General features: G+C 41.1%; 2 protein-coding genes across 6 annotated transcripts in view; one reads left to right on the top strand and one right to left on the bottom strand.

Moving 5' to 3' along the window:
- Positions 1-899: 899 nt before the first annotated feature.
- Positions 900-19060, bottom strand: part of IDUA (iduronidase, alpha-L-) — a 48597-nt gene continuing 30436 nt past the window's right edge. The window contains exons 3-14 of one of the 3 annotated variants that reach the window (XM_014958163.1): positions 16453-16535; positions 15732-15839; positions 14996-15091; positions 14245-14447; positions 13664-13843; positions 11897-12113; positions 10218-10433; positions 9474-9595; positions 8096-8221; positions 7389-7465; positions 6572-6672; positions 900-4505 (exon numbers count right to left, since the gene is read on the bottom strand). In XM_014958163.1, the coding sequence (XP_014813649.1) occupies positions 4405-4505; positions 6572-6672; positions 7389-7465; positions 8096-8221; positions 9474-9595; positions 10218-10433; positions 11897-12113; positions 13664-13843; positions 14245-14447; positions 14996-15091; positions 15732-15839; positions 16453-16535 (1630 nt within the window). In that variant the 3' untranslated portion in view covers positions 900-4404. The remainder of the gene's footprint in view (positions 4506-6571; positions 6673-7388; positions 7466-8095; positions 8222-9473; positions 9596-10217; positions 10434-11896; positions 12114-13663; positions 13844-14244; positions 14448-14995; positions 15092-15731; positions 15840-16452; positions 16536-19060) is intronic. The other 2 variants (XR_001413778.1, XM_014958164.1) reach the window with 2 other exon arrangements.
- Positions 4370-19060, top strand: part of SLC26A1 (solute carrier family 26 (anion exchanger), member 1) — a 38341-nt gene continuing 23650 nt past the window's right edge. For all 3 annotated transcript variants that reach the window (XM_014958160.1, XM_014958158.1, XM_014958159.1), the window contains exons 1-2: positions 4370-4598; positions 4870-4965. The gene's annotated coding sequence lies outside the window, so the exon portion shown is untranslated. The remainder of the gene's footprint in view (positions 4599-4869; positions 4966-19060) is intronic.

Below are 19060 nucleotides of genomic sequence, written 5' to 3'. Positions count from 1 at the left end.
GTAGTCTGTCCAGATGAGTTAGGTACTGAAATCCCTGCAGGTGCCTCCAGGAAGACAGTGATGATTCTAGAATACACCACAGTGTTATACATGCCTCAGTAATATGCCTTGTTCTTGGAGGAACTAGGGAAACACATTCCCATCCGGACTGCATGCAGGCCCTCATTGTATGATCTGGTGGATTAATACAGATGTGAGTTAGCTCATAGCCATTTTTGTCCACTGACTGCAGGAAATGCGAAAGATGAGACAGGGTAGGGCAGGTAGCTGTGAGCGTATTCTGATCTGATCTCTCTCGTTATTCTGTAGAGTTCAACATAAAATGGCTAGGGTGCATCTAGAGTCAGCCACACTTCGGTGTGCTGTTTGAGCTGGCTGATGAGAACCAGTCTATTACTCCTGATTTTAAGTGTGTGCATAGGTCCCAAGTTACAATTTCTGTTGTGCACAAATTTTCCACTAACAAGAGAAAAGAAAAAGCTGTTTAGGAATGGAAAGGACTGTTGTTTTGTCCTCAGAAGGTCCTTTTGTGTTGGCAGGAAGCCTATGACTGTGCAACAGCAGGAGGAACCCTGCATGGATATTGTCCTTCACATGCCAGTGAACCTCATCCCAGCAAGGGCACCGCAAGTCCTGAGATCTGACTCTATGATATCATGTTGAATTAGACCAGTTTTCCCTGGACTGTGGTAATTGAAGCAATCTAAGCATCTAAATTCTTACTTTGTCCTCAAAATTTCTTATCATCACACTCCTGATACACTTCATTTTTACACACTTCATCAAGCTCTTTTTTATACCTTGAGAATAGGCTTTACTTTCCAAGATTAAGTTGTTGACACAGGAGTTTTGAGCAGCTTCCAGAAGAGTGATCAGATCCTGTTTTTACAGGGCTCATGTGAAAGATTCAAAACTGGTTTTATTGAGTAGCACAAAAGATGGTAACAAATGCAGTATATACACAATTACACAAAACACTCATCTGAAAGGTTTTTCCCTAGGATTCATTTTAACAAACAGTTGCAAAACTATTCCATAGCTTCAGAAGCTTTTTTTTGAACAGCAGGCAAACAATCCCACCTTGCATTTGCAGTTAGATTTTCCTACTTGGATTTATGACCAGTGAGAGACATACCTGCGTGTTCTGCAGTCTTGCTTTGGTTCTGATGCTACAGAACTACTAAGCACCTTCTGCTCCCACCTAGCACTGTGCTCACCTGGCACTTCTGAAAACTGAAACTGTGAAGGGGGACCCAGTAACAGAGGAGACAGTAGAGTTGAACATGCAGTTTTGGAGGCCGTATCAGACAGTCGCTGAAAGAGAGTTACAGAAAAATCAAGTTTCAAGTACTAAATAGCATTTTTCTCTGGACATTAAATTATTAAAATGACAACATCAGCTTAAACCTTCAATACTTTGTTGGAAATACCAAATTCTCATCTCTGCTGCAATTGTTTAGACTTGCTTATTGCTTAAAGGAATAAGTTTACCAAAGCAGCAAAGAAGAAGAAAAAAAACTTAGTCAATATTTAAAACTTGTTTCTCAACAGAGAGTGCACCATTTTTGGTCAGCTCTGCTTTCCATGCATATTTGCCACTGCCAGAAAAATACCTGAAAAGGCACTGTGCCGGCCACACTTTGGTTGATGTTTAATGTAAAAGCCCTAAAAGAGGGACATAGTGACAGATTTTCAAAGTGGCTGGACTTCACCCAAAGAAAGTGGATTTCATTTGAATCTACAACATGTTAAGCTCTACCCTTGCAAATAAAATTTCTGCTTTTTTGTGGCTTCAATAAGCAATACAATAATGTACAAAATTTTACCATGAAACTTTAGAGAAAATAGTACTCTTACTTCACTTTTCAACAAGAGGAAAAAAACTAAGCATAAGAATTGCAAACTACTTCAAAGAGGCAGCTGCAAGCCTCTTGTCTGTCACTGCTGAGAAGCAGAAACTCCCAGCCTAAAATCTTCTAACCTGCCCTAAAGAAAATCACAGGGACAGACACTACAAAAGAAAGTGAAATACAGTGAAAGAGCAAGTGAGTTGCCATTCTCTGTTCTGCACTTCTGTAAAAGCCAAACATTCCACCAGGACTCATCAGCTCTGCACCAATTGCCTCATATATGCTACTATTAACCTCACTTGTGTGAGGTATAATTTAAGTTAAATAAAGCAGGGCAGTGATTTTTGATCTTCTGTTTTCCATGAGTTTCACTTATACATTTTCTGCTATATCCCTGAATAGCAAAAGCAATACTCTTCACAACAGCTATGCTTCATTTATTCTCAAACACCTGTAACTAGTGTATGGTCCTTTGTTTGATAAAGAGTACTATGTTCTGATTTCCAGTGTGGGAAAATTTTAAAGCAGAGGACTACTCAAATAGGACATCCTAACAGACTAAATTGTCCTCCCCAGTTTCAGATGCACTGAAATCTCTCAAGGTCCTATATTTGAACACTTCTAAAAGTATTTTTTTTCTGTGGTTCCACTTCATACTGGCAAAACAGTATGTCTTAACCACTAGATTTTATTTAACTGTATTTTCTGATTTTTCACTTAGGGGCAGCTGTAACAACTTTAAAATGTATTTTTACTATCTCCATCCAAGTAGAACATCTCACTAACTTTTTTGAAACTGAGAAAATTACCATTTAATTAGGGTCCAATGGCCATTTGATGTCCTGCACAAGCCTTTATGGGAAAGCAATTGGCAGATTAGCATGTGACAAGCGCTCCTCATTCAAACTTCAGTGACAAAAGAAATACTTCATCTCAACTGTGACAAAATTAATCTTTGAAGGCTGACTTTCAACATAAGCACAAGAAGAAGTAACCAGAAGGTAAGGAGACACAAGATACAAGATTACAAGTTAATGTAATATATACTGACTTTTTGTATGTTTCATTTTTGTGCTGTAAAAGTGAGGCCATTTGAGGTAGTTCAGCTCTCTCCTACTGTGCAAACTTGGTTTTTTTTGTCTGAGACCTGAATGTTTCATCAAACATGCAGTCTTTGTTGTTATATTGGTGAGGTGGCTGATGTCAGCAAAGAGAGCAGTAGGGGATTTGTTTGTGTGACAAAGTTGCTCCTCTTATGGAAAACATTCCAGCTGTTTTCACTGGCATTCATCCTTCCCCCTACCAGCATTTTAAAGGCACAGTTCAAACTGTGCCAGTTGTGAAAAGGGGAGAGTAAAAAAACACTCCTGTTTTTTTCAGGGAACTTTGCTGTTACATAAAGTGTTTGGCAGCTGCAAGGACAGCCAGAGGTGCTCTGCAGCCCATGATCTGCAGCTATCACACCCTTGCGCACACACTTTGCAAAGCACAGGAACTCAAAATGTTCTTGGTTAATTTTCCAACTGTCAGTAGCAGCCCTGTTACATTCAAGAGACTGCTCTCCTGCATTATGACAAGACATAAGGCTCTAACTAGCATTTCAGCTTTCTCCTGACCGCCCAAAGCCAAGCCTCAGGTCACTGGGGAGAGACACTAGTTATAGAGGTTGTAGAAGGAGGCTAGGTGACAGCAATGTAGAGAATGAAGGGCTCTCAGGGTTAGAGCCTTCACCACAAAGAGGCAGTGGCTGATGGCCAGAGTGAGAACAGGTGAATTGGGCAAAAGCAAAAAGCAGAAACGGCAGGTAAGTCTGGAGGCTTCACCACCCTGTGTCTTCTTCCCCTCTGAGGATGAGCTGCTATGCTGTCTTCTGCCTATGTCAGGGAATAGCTCTGGCCTTCAAGTAACAGCCACAAATGCAGAGACAGCTGGGTAGAAACCCCTCTGTGAGAGAGTGAAGAATCGCATATATCTGAAGACATGTCAAGTGCTCTGAAATAACCCACTAGAGCATGTGTGACTAACCAGCAAGGAAGCAGGAATCCTCATTTCATGCTCTAGACACATCTGGTGGCTGTACACTTTTCCATCGAACCATTACATCAGGACAGCCTGGCAGCTGAGGCAGGCAGTTCACTCTCAGACAGGTCCTCCTTGTTCCTTTGCTGCCATCCTCACTCATACAGTGAAACAATGGTCCTGTTCCTGCTGCAATGTGTTACCTCTATACATCTTTGGTTGTCCGGGCCATTAGCTCAGTGTAAAATAGGGAATAATAAATGTTTATTCCCTTAATTCCTAGTTACCAAGCTGAATCCCAGTCTTACTGCAGCCTGTTAAAATTGTACCAGTTGGGTTGTCAGTTGTGGCAGTTTGATAATGCTGTCTTTCGAGCTCTGAAGAGTTAATAGAGGCAGTTGCTTCTAACTTGCATTCCTAACTTGCTTCATCGGTACTCCTTCCTCAGCTTGGGAGGAGTTTATTTTTCTGGGGAGTTGTCATTTGCAGGGAGCATACGCCACTCAGTCACCAAGCCAGGCACCATTCTTCAGAGTCACTTGAAAGCTTCAACATACTCCACAGGAAGAGAGAAGAGGCCTGCCTTCCCCCAGTAGTCAATGGCACGCACTCTGTAAAAGCCGGAGACTGAGCTTCCTGCAAATGAAAAGGTTAGAAACGATCACTGTGAAGGCTGACACCTGTGATGCATGGAGGATATGGAGCTGGCACTGCTTCTGTAAAATGCAGGTTTGTGGAATGGGCTGGTGAAGGGGTGAAATCAGTTCTTCATCCTATGTGTGTCTGTGCTTGTCTGACTAAAAATTATTATCAATTCCCCATGGCCAACTACTGGCTCTTTGTCTTTGTTGGACCAAGGACCTCCTTTCCCCTCATAAGGATTTGCAAGTTCAACTACAGTAGTCCCTTTGGAAGACGGCTATGACATGTTCTGCAACCCTCAACTAGTAATTCTTTTTTTCTGACTAACTTTTCTGCCTCAATTGTGCCTTTGGAACAGGTTAGGTGTTAGATCAACAAAGAAGAGAACAAGCAACATGCAGGCTGACTGAAAAACCCCTGCTCAACTCAGGAGGCAGCACCACTTGCTCCAAAGGTATGTGCGTTGAGGTTCTGTGGCTCTGCTGGTTTTTGTCCTCAATCTAGTTTGAAGAGCACAGCCTTCACTAGCAGAGCCTTTAACCTTACAAGCAATATACAAAACCAAGCAATGTTTTTTCTCATCTATTTACTTGATTTTTATGTGTGCTTTAGTATTAATATTTTTTTTCTAAAAGAAAAAGAATGCTAGAAATAATGAGTCAGAAAGAACCACCTAGTAATAAAGGCTGCTGAGATGTGAGATTTTTTCAAGCAGTCTTTTCTTTTTTGTTTTTGAAACAAACAGTTAAATCTAGCTCTGAATTTCATTATGCACCCACTGCTGATGCTAAGCCTTTCTCAGGCTTGTGTTTCTGACAAAAAACCTCTCTGAATTGCTTTTTATTAGTACCACTTTGAGTCAAGGTCTGTCTGTGTTTCACACATCCCTGACCACTGCTTATTAGTAATACTTGTTGGACAGTCACATTGCAGATTAGACCACATTTGGTAAAAAAGCCCCAAAACCAACAGAAAAATACACAAAGAAAACATCACTCACTATCGTCTTCCAGCATTTTTCATCTGGGTATATTTCTATTGCATCTAGGCTGTACTTGAGGAGAAATGACCAAAGGCTCTTGGAGAAGCTTTGTCTGTTGACAAAGATGAAATTCGCTGCCCACTAATATGAAATAACTAAAACTTAGGTGGCTCATCAGGGCCTCTAAAGAGAAAGTCCTACAAAACAGCAAAGAGAGGGGTCTCTCTTTGGCTGGGTGTTCAGATAGTCAGGACAAACTGTCCTAAAGGAGGACCTCTCCTGTTCTTGGAAGTGAGCACCTCAGTAGTTTAAGACTGCCAAGCCATAAAGGGTATGGGAACAGGGAGAGGTGACCATGACGATAGCAGAATTGTGACCTTCCCGTGGGGCAGCTCAGAACACAACAAATGCAAGAAACCCAACTGTTCAATGAAAGGTGGACGAGATCTCCCACTTACTTGTCTGTTGATGCCATTACCCTTAGGCAATTTAACACCTCAAGACTCAGTGGTACAAAACATATGTTGCCAAGGCAGTTTGCTCCTACTGCCCTACCCCAAGAGCATTGTACAAATTTAGGCAAAGGCATGGCCAATACTTGTGGGACTGAGCCCAAACCTTAGACTTTCCTTGCTCTGAGTCTACTACCAAGAGCACAACACCAAAAAATTCAGTGAAAAAATTCAGTGAAAGCTCCAGTCACGTGGAGCGATTTTTTTTGTTCTCATTTTTGCATGCTTCTAAACCAGCTACAAATAGAGACAAAAGTACTGCTTTAGCTCTCAGAAAGCTTTCCAGGCCTGCAGCTGGGTGAGTTTCATTTCTGTGACAAGGAATTTACTTATGGCAATACTCCTAATAATGTCCTCATGACTATCTGTCAATTAGTGCTTGTTCTTGAGAATATGGCTTTCACTGAGAAAGTGGTCCTAATGGAAGGGACATGCTCTTATTTGTGATGGGAGTGTATGTCACTAGCAAGCTATATATCTTCAATAGTTACTAACTGATGTTTCACACACTTATGAGTGGCAGTATTAACATGACAGCTTACATAATATACGTATTCTTTCCTTACCTGGACTGTAGACCCAGAGAGTAAATATTGTGTCTTTGGCATTAATCCGCTGGTACGCTTCTCCATCTGGCGAGAACTGCACTTCAAATGTCTTTATACATCTAGAAAAGAAAACAAGATAGCTCAGTAAATACAACTGATAATACAGTGAGCAATCAAATCCTAATCTCAGGGCATTTCAACAAAGAAGGCCAAAAATAGGAAATATTCAATTGACTCATTCCTAACAAATGTGGGATGGCATGAATTGTCAATATTATGAAGAACCATGGCTCCAACAGCCCACAGAACACCCAGACCGACTTGTTAATTTTGCATACTTGCAGCATCTCAAACTCTTAAACATTTTTTGCTTCCAAACCAGAGTTACCAAGGCTGAAGAATCTAGGGAGACTGGCTTGTGAAGGAGCTAAGTGCTTCCTGAGAGAGTCTGGATGGACACCGGATTGCCTCTGACAGTTCACCTACAGAGGGGTTTCCAGTCTAGTACAGCTTGCTTAAGCAAGAAACCAGAGGTTTTCTTTTCCAGCTCACATCCCTTACAGGAATGTGCAAGAGCTCACTTAGGCACCTGCTGCTAATATAACTTTTATCCTGTGTGCTATGTTGAAGGAAGACCTTCAAAAATGTCATTGAATGCTGATGAGCAACAGGCAGATTCCCTTGCTCAGACTGCAAATTACTCAGGGTTACCCTCCATAGTTACTGTATGTACATACTACAGTTTCATTTTGACACACAAATGCACTGTAGCACCTCTCAAGGAGCAATGTGCTAGTAACTAGGTTATACCCACTTTATTTTAAAGGCTACTTACTTTGAATTTACACAGCCATCGTCCCACAACACAATGACCTGCCCCTTTGTGAGAGGTATCAAACGAACACCGGTCACCTGTCCAAAGACATATGTCCATATAAGAAAACTGAACAAACCAATCAGCCAGGTCAGATTTATGTGTTTATCCTTCCTCACTAACTATTTGCTTTGATTCTTTCAATTGAGACGTGGGGGAAAAAAACAAAATTCCTGGCTCTGTGGCTTTGTAGTCTATGTCTCCAACCTGTCAACCTTATAGAGGACCTTCAGAGGCTCTGGGCACCACTAAGAATAGGGGTGGGACTGAAGGAGCAGATACAGATGTCTAATCTATGACAGCCACAATTCCATTTTATTTTTAGCTACCAGTTACTACCTGGAGAGCTGTTGTGAAGCCTGGTACACATGATGTGATTTGCAAAAGGATACTGAATTTTCCAGTACTGCATTAGTATTTTCCCACCATGGATAAACTTGCATTTATGCCAGTGATGGCTCCTATCCCTTGCTGTGGAATGCAAGATAAACTTGAATTATGTCTTGGAGAGCCTTCCCATCAAAGGAGAGAATTGTTTATTTACTAGGTCTTACACGGTACTTTTAACAAATAATAGGTCCAAATGCTAGTACAGCTCTTCTTAGTGAGACTTAAAGCAGCAAGCAGTTTCTAATCTGGTAAGTCTGATAGTAGAATACAACACATACTTGATCAGGAACAGATCTGGGTCTTGCACAGATGTGGATAAGAAAGACTGAGGGAACGGGAAAGTCTTGCTTCAGTGTCAGGATGCCACCTTCAGGAACTGGGAATGGGCCTGTTGTCACTGGGTCCTGTGGAGCCAAAGAGAAGCTTTGTGAATAATCTTTCATGACAGCACCTAGAAGCCAACTGTTACATCAGTGTAAAGTGACTGTGTATTTACTTTGGGACTGTAAATTTCCAATAGAGTTGGTGCTGATAAGTGGCTTACAGCCATCAAAATTTTTTAAGCTGGGAGACTTTTCTACCTTGCCTGTTTTCCAGCTCTTCAGAAAACAGAGGGGTTTTTATCTCACAAACTGGGTTGATCACAAATGTCCTTTATACGCGATCTGTCGCATTTAGTAACCTACCACAGATGTCTTTCAGACTAGTGGTCTTTACAAATCATACCTCCGTCACTTAGTTATGGATTCCCAGTGTGCAGTGGAAGCTATTGCTAGCTACAACAACCACTCAGCTGGTCTCTGTAAATGAGGTTTCGCCAGATGGTCAAGAGCATCTAAAACCTTGCTGCTGTCCTTGTTGATTTGATGGGTTCTATAATATCTCACAGGCCTCAGCAACAGTGGGTTATGGTACACCAAAGTCAGAAGGCAATTACTGTCTATGGGCCTTTATTTTAACCTGGGTGTCTGAATGCATAGGGAAACGATGGGACAGGGAGCTCAAGTGACAGGCTGCTCATACAATCTCACATACAGTAAGTAATCTGGGCATGGCTTTTCTCAGCAGGGAGGAGAGGAGCCCTCGGACAGGGCTTACTCCTCAGTCCTCTCTGGCGTCAATTCAGAACTGGTGAGGATGAGGGGAAACTGCAGGCCTCCCCTTGAGATGCCAACTGACTTCTGAACTTGCACTGGGCAGTTTCCATCTCAGAGAGCTGTTTGTTTCCTGTTATTGAGAGGTTCATTTCAACTCTCTACCACAGCAATTTGACCCTTCTGTGATATACACAGGGTGATGTGACTTATTTGGGGTCTCAGAGCTCATTGAAGTTTCAAAGAGAAGGTGGAACTTGCTCTGGAGCAGCTCTGCCCTTGTTAAAGGTAGCACTAGGTGGCCCCCTTAAGGGCCACTAGCAAAGAAGTTGGTAATCTACATTTAGTTTCTTGTATAACCAAATGCGAAGGTATCAGTTGTGTATCAGCTACACTTCTCTGCATGACTGCAAGTGTCATTTTCATACGCATACAAGATGTGCATGACTGTGAGCTAAGGAAATTTTGACTACCTGAGCTCATTTCTCGTCTCTCTACCTGTAGTTAACCAATTCAGAAGCACTTTACCCATAAAATACTTCAAGCAAACACATGGTCATACCTCAGCATCCCTTATTTGCCGGAACTGTTCTGGGGAAGGAAAGTCAGGGCTTCCTAGCTTTTTCCACTTCAGGTGGGGATTGGTTTGGTTGTTATCCAGGTAATATGTCACATACACCAGCTCTTTAAGAACACAAATTAAAGAGAGTAAACTCTTTACTTGAATTTAAAGATTAACAAGAATAATTTTAGCAGAAGGTGTTTAAGTCTACCTTCTCAAAAGTGCTTTCAGCACTTTGAAGCCTGGCTTCGCTGGAAAGTCACAAGGCTAGCAATCTTACAAGGCTCTATAATTTATATTTGCCAAGTTTAAATTTCAAGCTATTACGTCCATGTCTGGAATTGAAACCCTCCTATTTTTAACACTGGTGCTGCATGCATAGGTTGGACAACTGCATCAACTGTGTAATCATGCAGTCATGTTGGCCATCTTGGAGTCATCCAAGCAAGGGAATTGTTTCCTGGCAATATCCAGCCAAGGACACTGAGATTAATGGCTTTCTGAAAGGTAGCACTTGCAGCTCCCATTAGAGGCAGCGTCAAAGTGCAGGCATTAGGAAAGACGCTTTCCTAGAAGAGCACCATCATATCTCAGAAAATCTGGGAGTGCCCAACAGACTGCCCAACAGAGAAAGTTAGCAAATGAAACCCTTTCTTGCAATGAAAGGCAACTCCACACAAGTGTTCTAGCAGATGTTCTATCCTAAAGATAATTATACGAGCTGCCTACATTATGTTTGTTTACCTTTGAGTTTGGGGAAGTGGGTGATGTTCACTGTGACAGCGCTGATGTTGGATGAAGTCCTGTTATCCTCACTTGAATACATCAGTAGAGTAGCTTGCCAACTGTCTGAGTGTTGCATCTCACTTGGGGTGTGTACTGATGCCAGGATGCCAATTGTGCTGTTTTGAATGCTTTCACCTTCACAGCTCTTCACTTCTGCAAAAATCTGCTTTTTTCCTTTAAAAAATGTGACAACTCTGTAAGCATCACTGCTAGGCAGCCCTGTATTAGCTTCTGATAGGGTCAAAATGTAGGGTCAAAACACAGGGATCTATAGATTAAGCTATCCTTTAGCTTATTTTACCAGGTATAGCATTCAGTCAGGCTTCTTTTACAACAGCACAGCATGCACATACTACAGCAGTTCTTATGCTTAGCAGGTCAGCTAGCAACATCTAAGCACATAACAGTGAATACAGTGAATTGGGATCTTCCTCTAGTAATTCTTAAAGACATCTGCAGCCTGATGTGATGGCACAAGAGGGAAGTACCAGTCAACAAAATGCTGAAATGGTTGGCAGACAGAAAATATAAACAAAGCAGTAAATTACATCAGATGGATAACAGACTGTCAGGAACATCTCCTGAGCTATTAATTTCTCAGAGGAAATGAAGTCTCATTTTCTTAACACAGCTGGCAAACTGAGTGTAGGAGAAATCCTGCTTTTATCAGTGGTGAGATGGCTGGAATAATCTCTCTTAGGCATGAAGCTTCTAGGTAGAAGATGTTATCGATGTGCATTTGTCGTGGTTTTGACCGAATTGACCAACCAGAGTGACAGATGGCCCCTCCCTCCCCCTCCTAGGGAAAAGAGAGGAGAGGAAGAGGGAGATAAAAAAAATCCGTGGTTTTGACCGAATTGACCAACCAGAGTGACAGATGGCCCCTCCCTCCCCCTCCTAGGGAAAAGAGAGGAGAGGAAGAGGGAGATAAAAAAAATCATGAGTTTAGAAAAAGACTAAACTACTTTAATGAAAATATAAATAAATAATGAAATAAGAAAAAGAAAAGGGAAAAAAAAAAGTAAAATAAAATAAAAATGTATACAGTATATACAAAACCGTATCAAGCTCCCAGGATGACGATCACATCACCAGCAGGCACAGGGGAAAGTCCCAGGCTGGACTCGGTGATGGACAGGAGCCAGATTCCAGATCTGGAGTCAGGAATACTCAGATTGGGATCAAAGGCAGACGAACAGACAGGGTCCTCCTTGGACGTCGGCCATTGAAGGAAGAGACTTGACCCTTTGATCCCTCAGCTTTTATACTGAGCATGATGCGGATGGGATGCAATACCCTGTTGGTCAGTTTTAGGTCACCTGTCCTGTCCATTCCTCCCTACAGGTGTGACCCCTCTACTCTTTTCCGCTTCCAAAACCTCCAACAGGGCAAATAACAAATTTGCCTGACCTTAGTTGTTATAGCAAAAAGCATAAGCAGGGGCCTCTCTGCATACCATCCCTTGGTATAATCAGGTCTTATCACTGTGAGAGTGAACAGTTTCTGAACAATATGCTGTTAATTTCAGAGTTTAGTTAGTCAGAAGAGGCCCAGCTAAAAAAGTAAAATTACTGAACAGAAAATTAGTTCTGTTTTACCTCAAACCAGGACAGCATTTTAATCAGTATTTACTATACCTAGCAATGCCAGCAAGCCCATGACAGTCAGCACTGGTTTCCGCACCATCTGGACATGAGGTGGCTTTGTATTGTTCATCTGGAAACGTGCTGTCAGAGTTCTCTGTGTGAAGTAATAGGGGTAGTAGCTCAAGAAGGCGTTGTCGTTACTCAGCAGTGTGTAGTTGATGGTGTTGTTGGCTTTGGAAATGAGCAGGTTTTGATGCTGGATGATTACCTGCAAAGTCATAGATAAGACAGAACTTCACCCTGGAGAAAATCAAACAAACACACAATGTCTGTATGTTTTTAATCTTTACCGCATCTTGAAAAAAGCTGTTACTCTGCCATTTAGAAAAGTCTGAATAACTAAACTGTTCCTCACCACTCCTGAAGAAACTATTCTTTAGGTGACATATTAATCACTGGAAAAAGTGAAGTATCCACATAGTTTTGCCAGTAAAAAGTCTCTGAAATAACTAATTATGAATATATATTGGCTACTGGACTACAGATGATGCTCTCTGTCTTGAATATTAAATTAGTAATTTGGATTTACCATCTGAATTAAATCTAAATGGTCCTCCAATTCTGGAGTTACTTTGTTCCCTTTACATGAGTGTCCTGGATTTTGCTCCTCAATGAGTCATTTTATCCACTTGGTGCTAACATGGAATTAGTTCTCCCAGTATTTCACTTGTTGCTGCGCTGCTTTCCTGAAAAATGTCAGTGCTCCCAAGCTCTCTGTTTACCAGATTGTCCGTAGGTATCAGAATCAAACAGAATTTCAGAAGGCTCACAACTGAAAAGGTGTCATAATTATGTTCCTGAAGGAACACAGGGCTCCAGTTCCTACCCATCCAAGTATTAGTTTTCCTTTGGATGTGGGTTTTTTTTGCATTACTATGTTATTATACACACTGCTGTTTCTTGTCAAAAACTCCCTGCAATGCAGTCAGCAACTGGTTGCTTTGGAGAAGACTGCTTCTGTATGGAGCCTCAAGAAGCTGAGAGACTGTCTCCACAGGAACAGCTGATAAGACGTATCTTGTTTCCAGGTGACATACGTGCTTCCAGGTTTGGGAATTACTACTTTGCACAGCAGCACTTAGACTCTGGATACTGTATAAGACAGTGGCTCACACAACAACAGGCCTGCAGTGGGAACTACTGCTATGCAGGGGCACGGGCTGAGTTCACTCTGGGGCCAGGCTACAATTCCTGCAGGGCCAGGAATGCTGAGCATTCTCTTCTATTTATGCTTTTCTGATCAACAGCTGTAATTACTAGCAGTAATTAATAAGAACACATGTACAATCATTATCCAAAACCAAAGAACATGCTTATGATGAGAACTCAAGGGACTTCTTAATTATATCTTGATGAGATAAACTTATGAAGGAGCTGGGAAATAACGTCTTACATAAGTGAGGTGATAGCTAGCAGTAGTGAGGTGATAGCAGTAGTATTTCATGAAGAGAGGATGTGTGGGTATAGTCTTCTCAGGTGCATCTGACTGGGGGACTGTATACAATATCTATCACATTCTCCAACACATGGAAGGCATTTGGATTTTTTAAGGGAAGACAAAAAAAACTAATACAAACTAAATAAAGCCACTGAAAACAGACTATTCAGGGAAACTCCAGCTGTATCAATATGGAGCTCTCCTTTTGTTGGATGTATTATTCTGAGGAGCTGCCTAGAAACTGTGTAAGTTTACTTTTGTAACTGCATTAATGCATCAGGAGACCCTACTGGGACAAGACCGTCAATGAACTGAGTTACCTTTACAACCATAGCGGCATAGGTCACATCAGCTCGCCACAGTTCTGGAATGGACCATCCAACCATCGGATCTGCTTCATCGTTGTATATGGGAACAGAAGCAAAATTTGGAAACAGCTTCTGAATTTGTCCAACTGTTTCTACTTCCTGTTGCAAGATGTAGAGAGAACTCCCACCTCCCTGCAACAATATTTCGTATCTGCTTAGTGAAAGTGAGCAAACAGTAGTAAACACACAGACATAACATACAGACAAGAACACATTCTGAAAACATATTTTTGGAGTTCCTGAAGAGCTGTAGGCCAAGTACTATTTTAGTAGTTTTTAGCTAATACATTACAGCATGTGCTCTTTGCATAAGCTCCTCCTAGAACAAAACGGCCAACAGGTAGAGGAGCTGTTTCCCCCTGGAAATTAGGGAAAGACAAATCTGCTTTGAGTTGAACTCCTGCAGCTGAACATCTTAGAATAGGTAGCCATGCCTGCTGTTGTAGGTTGGACACTCATAACTTAATAAATTAGAGTAAGATGTAACTTGAACTGATTTAAAAAATAGCCTGAAACCGAAATCTTGCACTGACCTTCTTATGAAGAGAGATGTAGTCCAACCTTATACCAGTCTCCCCTGTGAAGAAGTTAGTTCCATTGTAGCAATGACTCAGAAGACTCCAGCATATGGGTGACTTGGGTAAGGGGTGGAAGGAATCCCCAGGCCCTCCAAATTTTAGCAGAGGACTGGCTGCTCTTAATCCTTCTGAGCAAGCATCATAATAATTGAGAAACCCTAAAGTCCAAGCAGACGCATATATCAAAGATGACTGACAACTCAAAACAGAATCTTGACCTCAAACTACAGGGATATGTTATAATTCTATTATTGCATTTATTGGCAGGACCTTACAAACTGGGGCTACTCTTTCCTATGCACTGACAAAGAAGAAGACATGAAAACCTCAGCTTCATTAATAAGGTTCTTCCAAAGGTCTTGTGAGGACAGGTTCCTAAAACAGTTTTCTTTTTACCCCACCCTTCATGCCCTTTCCCTCAGTAACCTTACTTTATATCCAAATAATAAACTGCATCTCCTTAGTATAACTTCTGGTCTGTTTTCCCCGTTCTACTATCCCGGTATTTACACTGATGTCCAAGCAGGGAACATAGTCAGTATCATGACCTTAGAAAAACAGACTAGATATACCTTTCAAATTCCTTCTCTCTCCTACCCACCTTATTTCTTCACCAGCATCTCTCCTTGATCACTGTCACCCCTCCACCCATCCCACTCACCCGTTTCACTTCACTACACTAGCAAGCGCTCCAAAACATGCTTACCTTTCACTGTCATAGACACATTGTCAAAGTTGTGGTGGTCTGGTTCATTCCATGTTTCAAAATTCCATTTAGCAACATGCTGCAATCCGTACCTATCTGTAGAAGAGACCTCATTTATCAGTGAGTTGCATATTCAGACAATCCTATCAATTAGTCACTGATGCAGACGATCCTATCAATTAGGCCTGCAGGTGAGGTTCAGCATACAGAGCTACAACAGGGTATGAATATTGCCCATTTTTAATAATGAGGGAAATGTGATTTTGGTAGTTTCAAAATGATCTCTCATTTTCAATGTCATGTGTAATATTTGAAAAGGTTGAAAGGTGAGAGGGGCGTGATGGGAATTACAGTCCTAACTCAGGTTGGGCTTCTGTCTCAGTAGAGGTATTTGAAGCTGGCAAGTGGGAAGTATTCAGGCTATCATGTCTCAGTGCTAGCTGGTGCTTTACAACCACAACGACATAATAAAGTTCAAAGTCAGTCCTGAGAGGCAGGCCAAATATGCTACCCAGAACACAGTACTCATTCAGGATGTTGGTCACAGATCAGTAAAAAAAGGGGCTATTATCCTATTGTCTGTTCTGGCATGGGGTTTTTCTTACTCTGTGCTGAAATCTAGGGTGTTGAAATTGATCATAATACATAGAACTTTTTGAGGTAAGTAGAAGGGATTACAACAGAACATATAACAGGGCATTTTCCATCTTTTTTGTTTTGTTTTTTTTTAACTTACCTATGTATCTGCTGGCCAGAAGTGTTATTAAGTTTCTCCATCTTACTACCTGTTCTTTATTTTCAAAATCCAAAAAATATCCTGATGGATTCCCCATCAATTCAAATCCTAGAAAAGAAACAAAAGATTGCTCTCCTTTTTTTTGGTGAATGCTATGTCTTTTTGATTAACAAAGGGGTTATTGCATTATCTGAAACAAACTTGCTAATGAAGAAGCATCATTAAATGGACTTTCTTTTCTGTTCCTACATGTCCCCACCATGAATATTTCGGATTTGAGGCTGTTGACACTCTTTTTACTTATCAATGACTACAGCAGTCGATACTAATACTTAGCATCATAAATTCAGGGATCAGATGGAACTTTAAACAGTGCATGTTTGCAGAAATTTAGGGGAACCTATACCTTGAGTATCTGCTTCTCTGGCCTTTTTAGGTACCTGCTAATAGGTACAAAGCTTCCTCCTCTTCAAGAGATCTAATTTCCCAATTCATACATCTCAAACTGTTGCTAAAAGCCGTGTAAAACCATTTGTGTTGTTCTTAATTGGCTTTATAGTGTTTTGCTCACACTGCTTACATGTACAGAGACATGAGGTAAAGGCAAGTAGGAAAATAATTAATTTTTATCAAAATCAGCTTTGACACAGTTCTCAAAGTATGAGTGCACAATATGGGCAAACAGATGTGGCAAGCTGGGGAGGCAGGGAGCTGCCCTTACCTGGAATTAGCTTATTTTCCCACAGGCGATCCATAAGGTTATCCAAGGCAGTAAAATTGTAATGAAGTTTCCCATTTATCACTCTGAAGAATACAGGTAATATAAAGTACAAATGTAAATATTACAGCAACAGTAGCACTTGGTTGCAGATAACAGGTCAGATGGCTGCCTTCTTTTGGCTCTCAAAATTTACATGTAAGTAGGATTCTTGGCATGGTACACAAACTTCCTTCCTCTAAAGTAACAGGTGTTCGCCATAAGCAAGTCATGTTTCTTGTTCAATCCATACCCTTTTCCTGTTCCAGCAGCAGCAATAGAAGCAATATAATGAATTTGTTTGCTGGATTTTGAGTTTCAACAGGATATTAGGATTTCTAACTCTTTGCTGAAGTGAAATTTACCTAGACTTTTTTTTGGTAAGCTGTTTTTTCAGTTTCCATTATCTCATATGCAGTCTTTCTTAACGTTCTCTTAACTTGCAACATATAATAAAGCTCTCTTAGTAGCACTTCTTATGGGTTTTGGTCCAGCTGAGAAATAACACTGTATCACTCAAAGAATGCTGAATTTATGCACACATCGTCTTTAATTTTTATTGCACTGTTAGCATTTGCTTGCTATTTCTCCTGTACTCCCATGATCTCAGGCTGCAATCCTTTTACCCAGCTTTGAATATATGTGTTCAAAGACTTAGGAGTAGCACCATGATATGAATCTTGCAGGAGCACAGGTAGTAAAATTCGGGCATTCACCCATATGGAAACACTGGAGTTCTCTTACCCAGGGGATGAAAACCGGTATTTGCTAACTATCTATGCTTTAAATTTGATGATATGCTTTAAATTCCTGAAAGGCTTTTCTTGCCTGGTATCCAATCAAAGAAAATATAATGTAATATGTGGGTAAGTTATTTCCCATAACTTCTGAACTTGTGGCCTGATTTAACTGAAATCTGAGACAGTGGCAGAAGTTTTGCTGGTATGAAGTGCCAAATAGGAATTGAACTTCTGTGGACAATATTCTGGTAATGTGACTTACTGCCATTTGGCCCAAGCCACAGCCTTGGCCTAGTGCCCAAATTCTGACCTCAGTACACGCTGAGCAAAAGGCTTTGTAAGCACCCTTGAGCTAAGTCCAGCCTTGGTCATATAGGAGGGCTGCTCAGTGTTTTGCCAGTCTCTCAAAGCTGATTTCTCCAGTCTTGCCAGAGCACAACACTTAATTTCTCTGGTACAGTGCAGCCTGAGCTCTGCCATCTTCCCTACTCTTTCCTGGGCACTTTACCTCTGCTTGGATGGAAAGGTGTACCAGTGAACTGCAGATGCAATGTCCTAGCTTGATGGAAGGCGGAGAGACAATCACAGTTCCTGTAACTGATCAGTGCTAGCAAGGCATGCTGGTCACACAGGATAAAAACTGAGAACGGGGCAGTCAGCAGATCTCTTAAATCAATGCTGGACTCTGTGCTGAGATTCACAAATAAATAATTTCTCTCTATGCCGTCCTGTGTCTTAGATTTAGGCTCTTTCTCTGTGCTTTCCTGCCAAGGGAAGGTTTCAGTGAAGAACCTGCAATAGCAATCCTGAAGTTCTCTGAGAATTAAGAAGGGCTGACACAATTGCCTAATGAATAAAGAAGAGAACTGTGCAGCCTGAAGAGGACAAAGTGACATCAGTATCTCTGACTATGACTTAGAAGAGGAAAACAGGACAGGCAAAACAAATGTAACATAAGCCATATCCACTGTACCAGCTCCACCTGTGATATAACCATGCACACAATCTTAGCCCCAGCATGGTCACACTCTTTTACCTAGGACCTGAAGCTAGCTTTTCTCTTTTAAAGTATGTCCTACCACATGACAGAAATTGTCATGTCTGCAGCCACTGATGGGCTTGCAGTTCTTGCCAGAGCCAAATGGTGCAACTGTGAAAGAAACAAATAGCAGAAAGATATTTATTTACTTTAGTATCTGTAAGAGCATTTTAGAAGTTACTATTGAACTAAAGAATGGCCACTTGAACTTCGGGTTTCTTTTGGCTTATATAGAGGTTAAAAAAAAGTTTGACAGTCCTATTCCGAAGTTCAAAGGCAAATGCTTTGTTGCAAAAGGTAGCTCCGCTCCCTCAGACGTATTAACTATTTCCAGTTGTACCTTGTGTTCTATTGAAATATTTGCTTACATGCACACTTACAGTCAGTGAGTATAAGAATGATTAACTCTACTGTCTTGTAAAAACTTAATAATGCCATTTAGATAATAGCAAAGGAACTTAGTCTTCCCAAGTCCAGTCTAAGGTCTACACAGTACTACGTGAAAACATCTGGGTAAACAAGGCCTTCTATCTGGTGCATGTACACTTAAGAACCCAGTACATCTACATTTTTCCTCCTGTATCAATTAAGTAAAACATTTAAAACAAAATGCCATTGCTAGCCATGACTGAAGTGATGGTACATGAGTGTTATGTGTGTAGGTATAGAGGCACTTCTTACATCCATTGGCTGATCTGATACTTTATGAGAATCTTTTCTTGCTTGCAAATGGATTAGGCAGTATGTTCCTATTAATAAACTGATTTCTTGATTGATAGGACTGCTGCTTTTT

Source organism: Calidris pugnax, unplaced genomic scaffold (assembly GCF_001431845.1).
Source record: "Calidris pugnax isolate Ruff unplaced genomic scaffold, ASM143184v1 scaffold317, whole genome shotgun sequence".
Classification (NCBI taxonomy): Eukaryota; Metazoa; Chordata; class Aves; order Charadriiformes; family Scolopacidae; genus Calidris; species Calidris pugnax.
The sequence above is the reverse complement of the archived record's forward strand: the minus strand, read 5'-3'. Positions and strand labels throughout refer to the sequence as shown.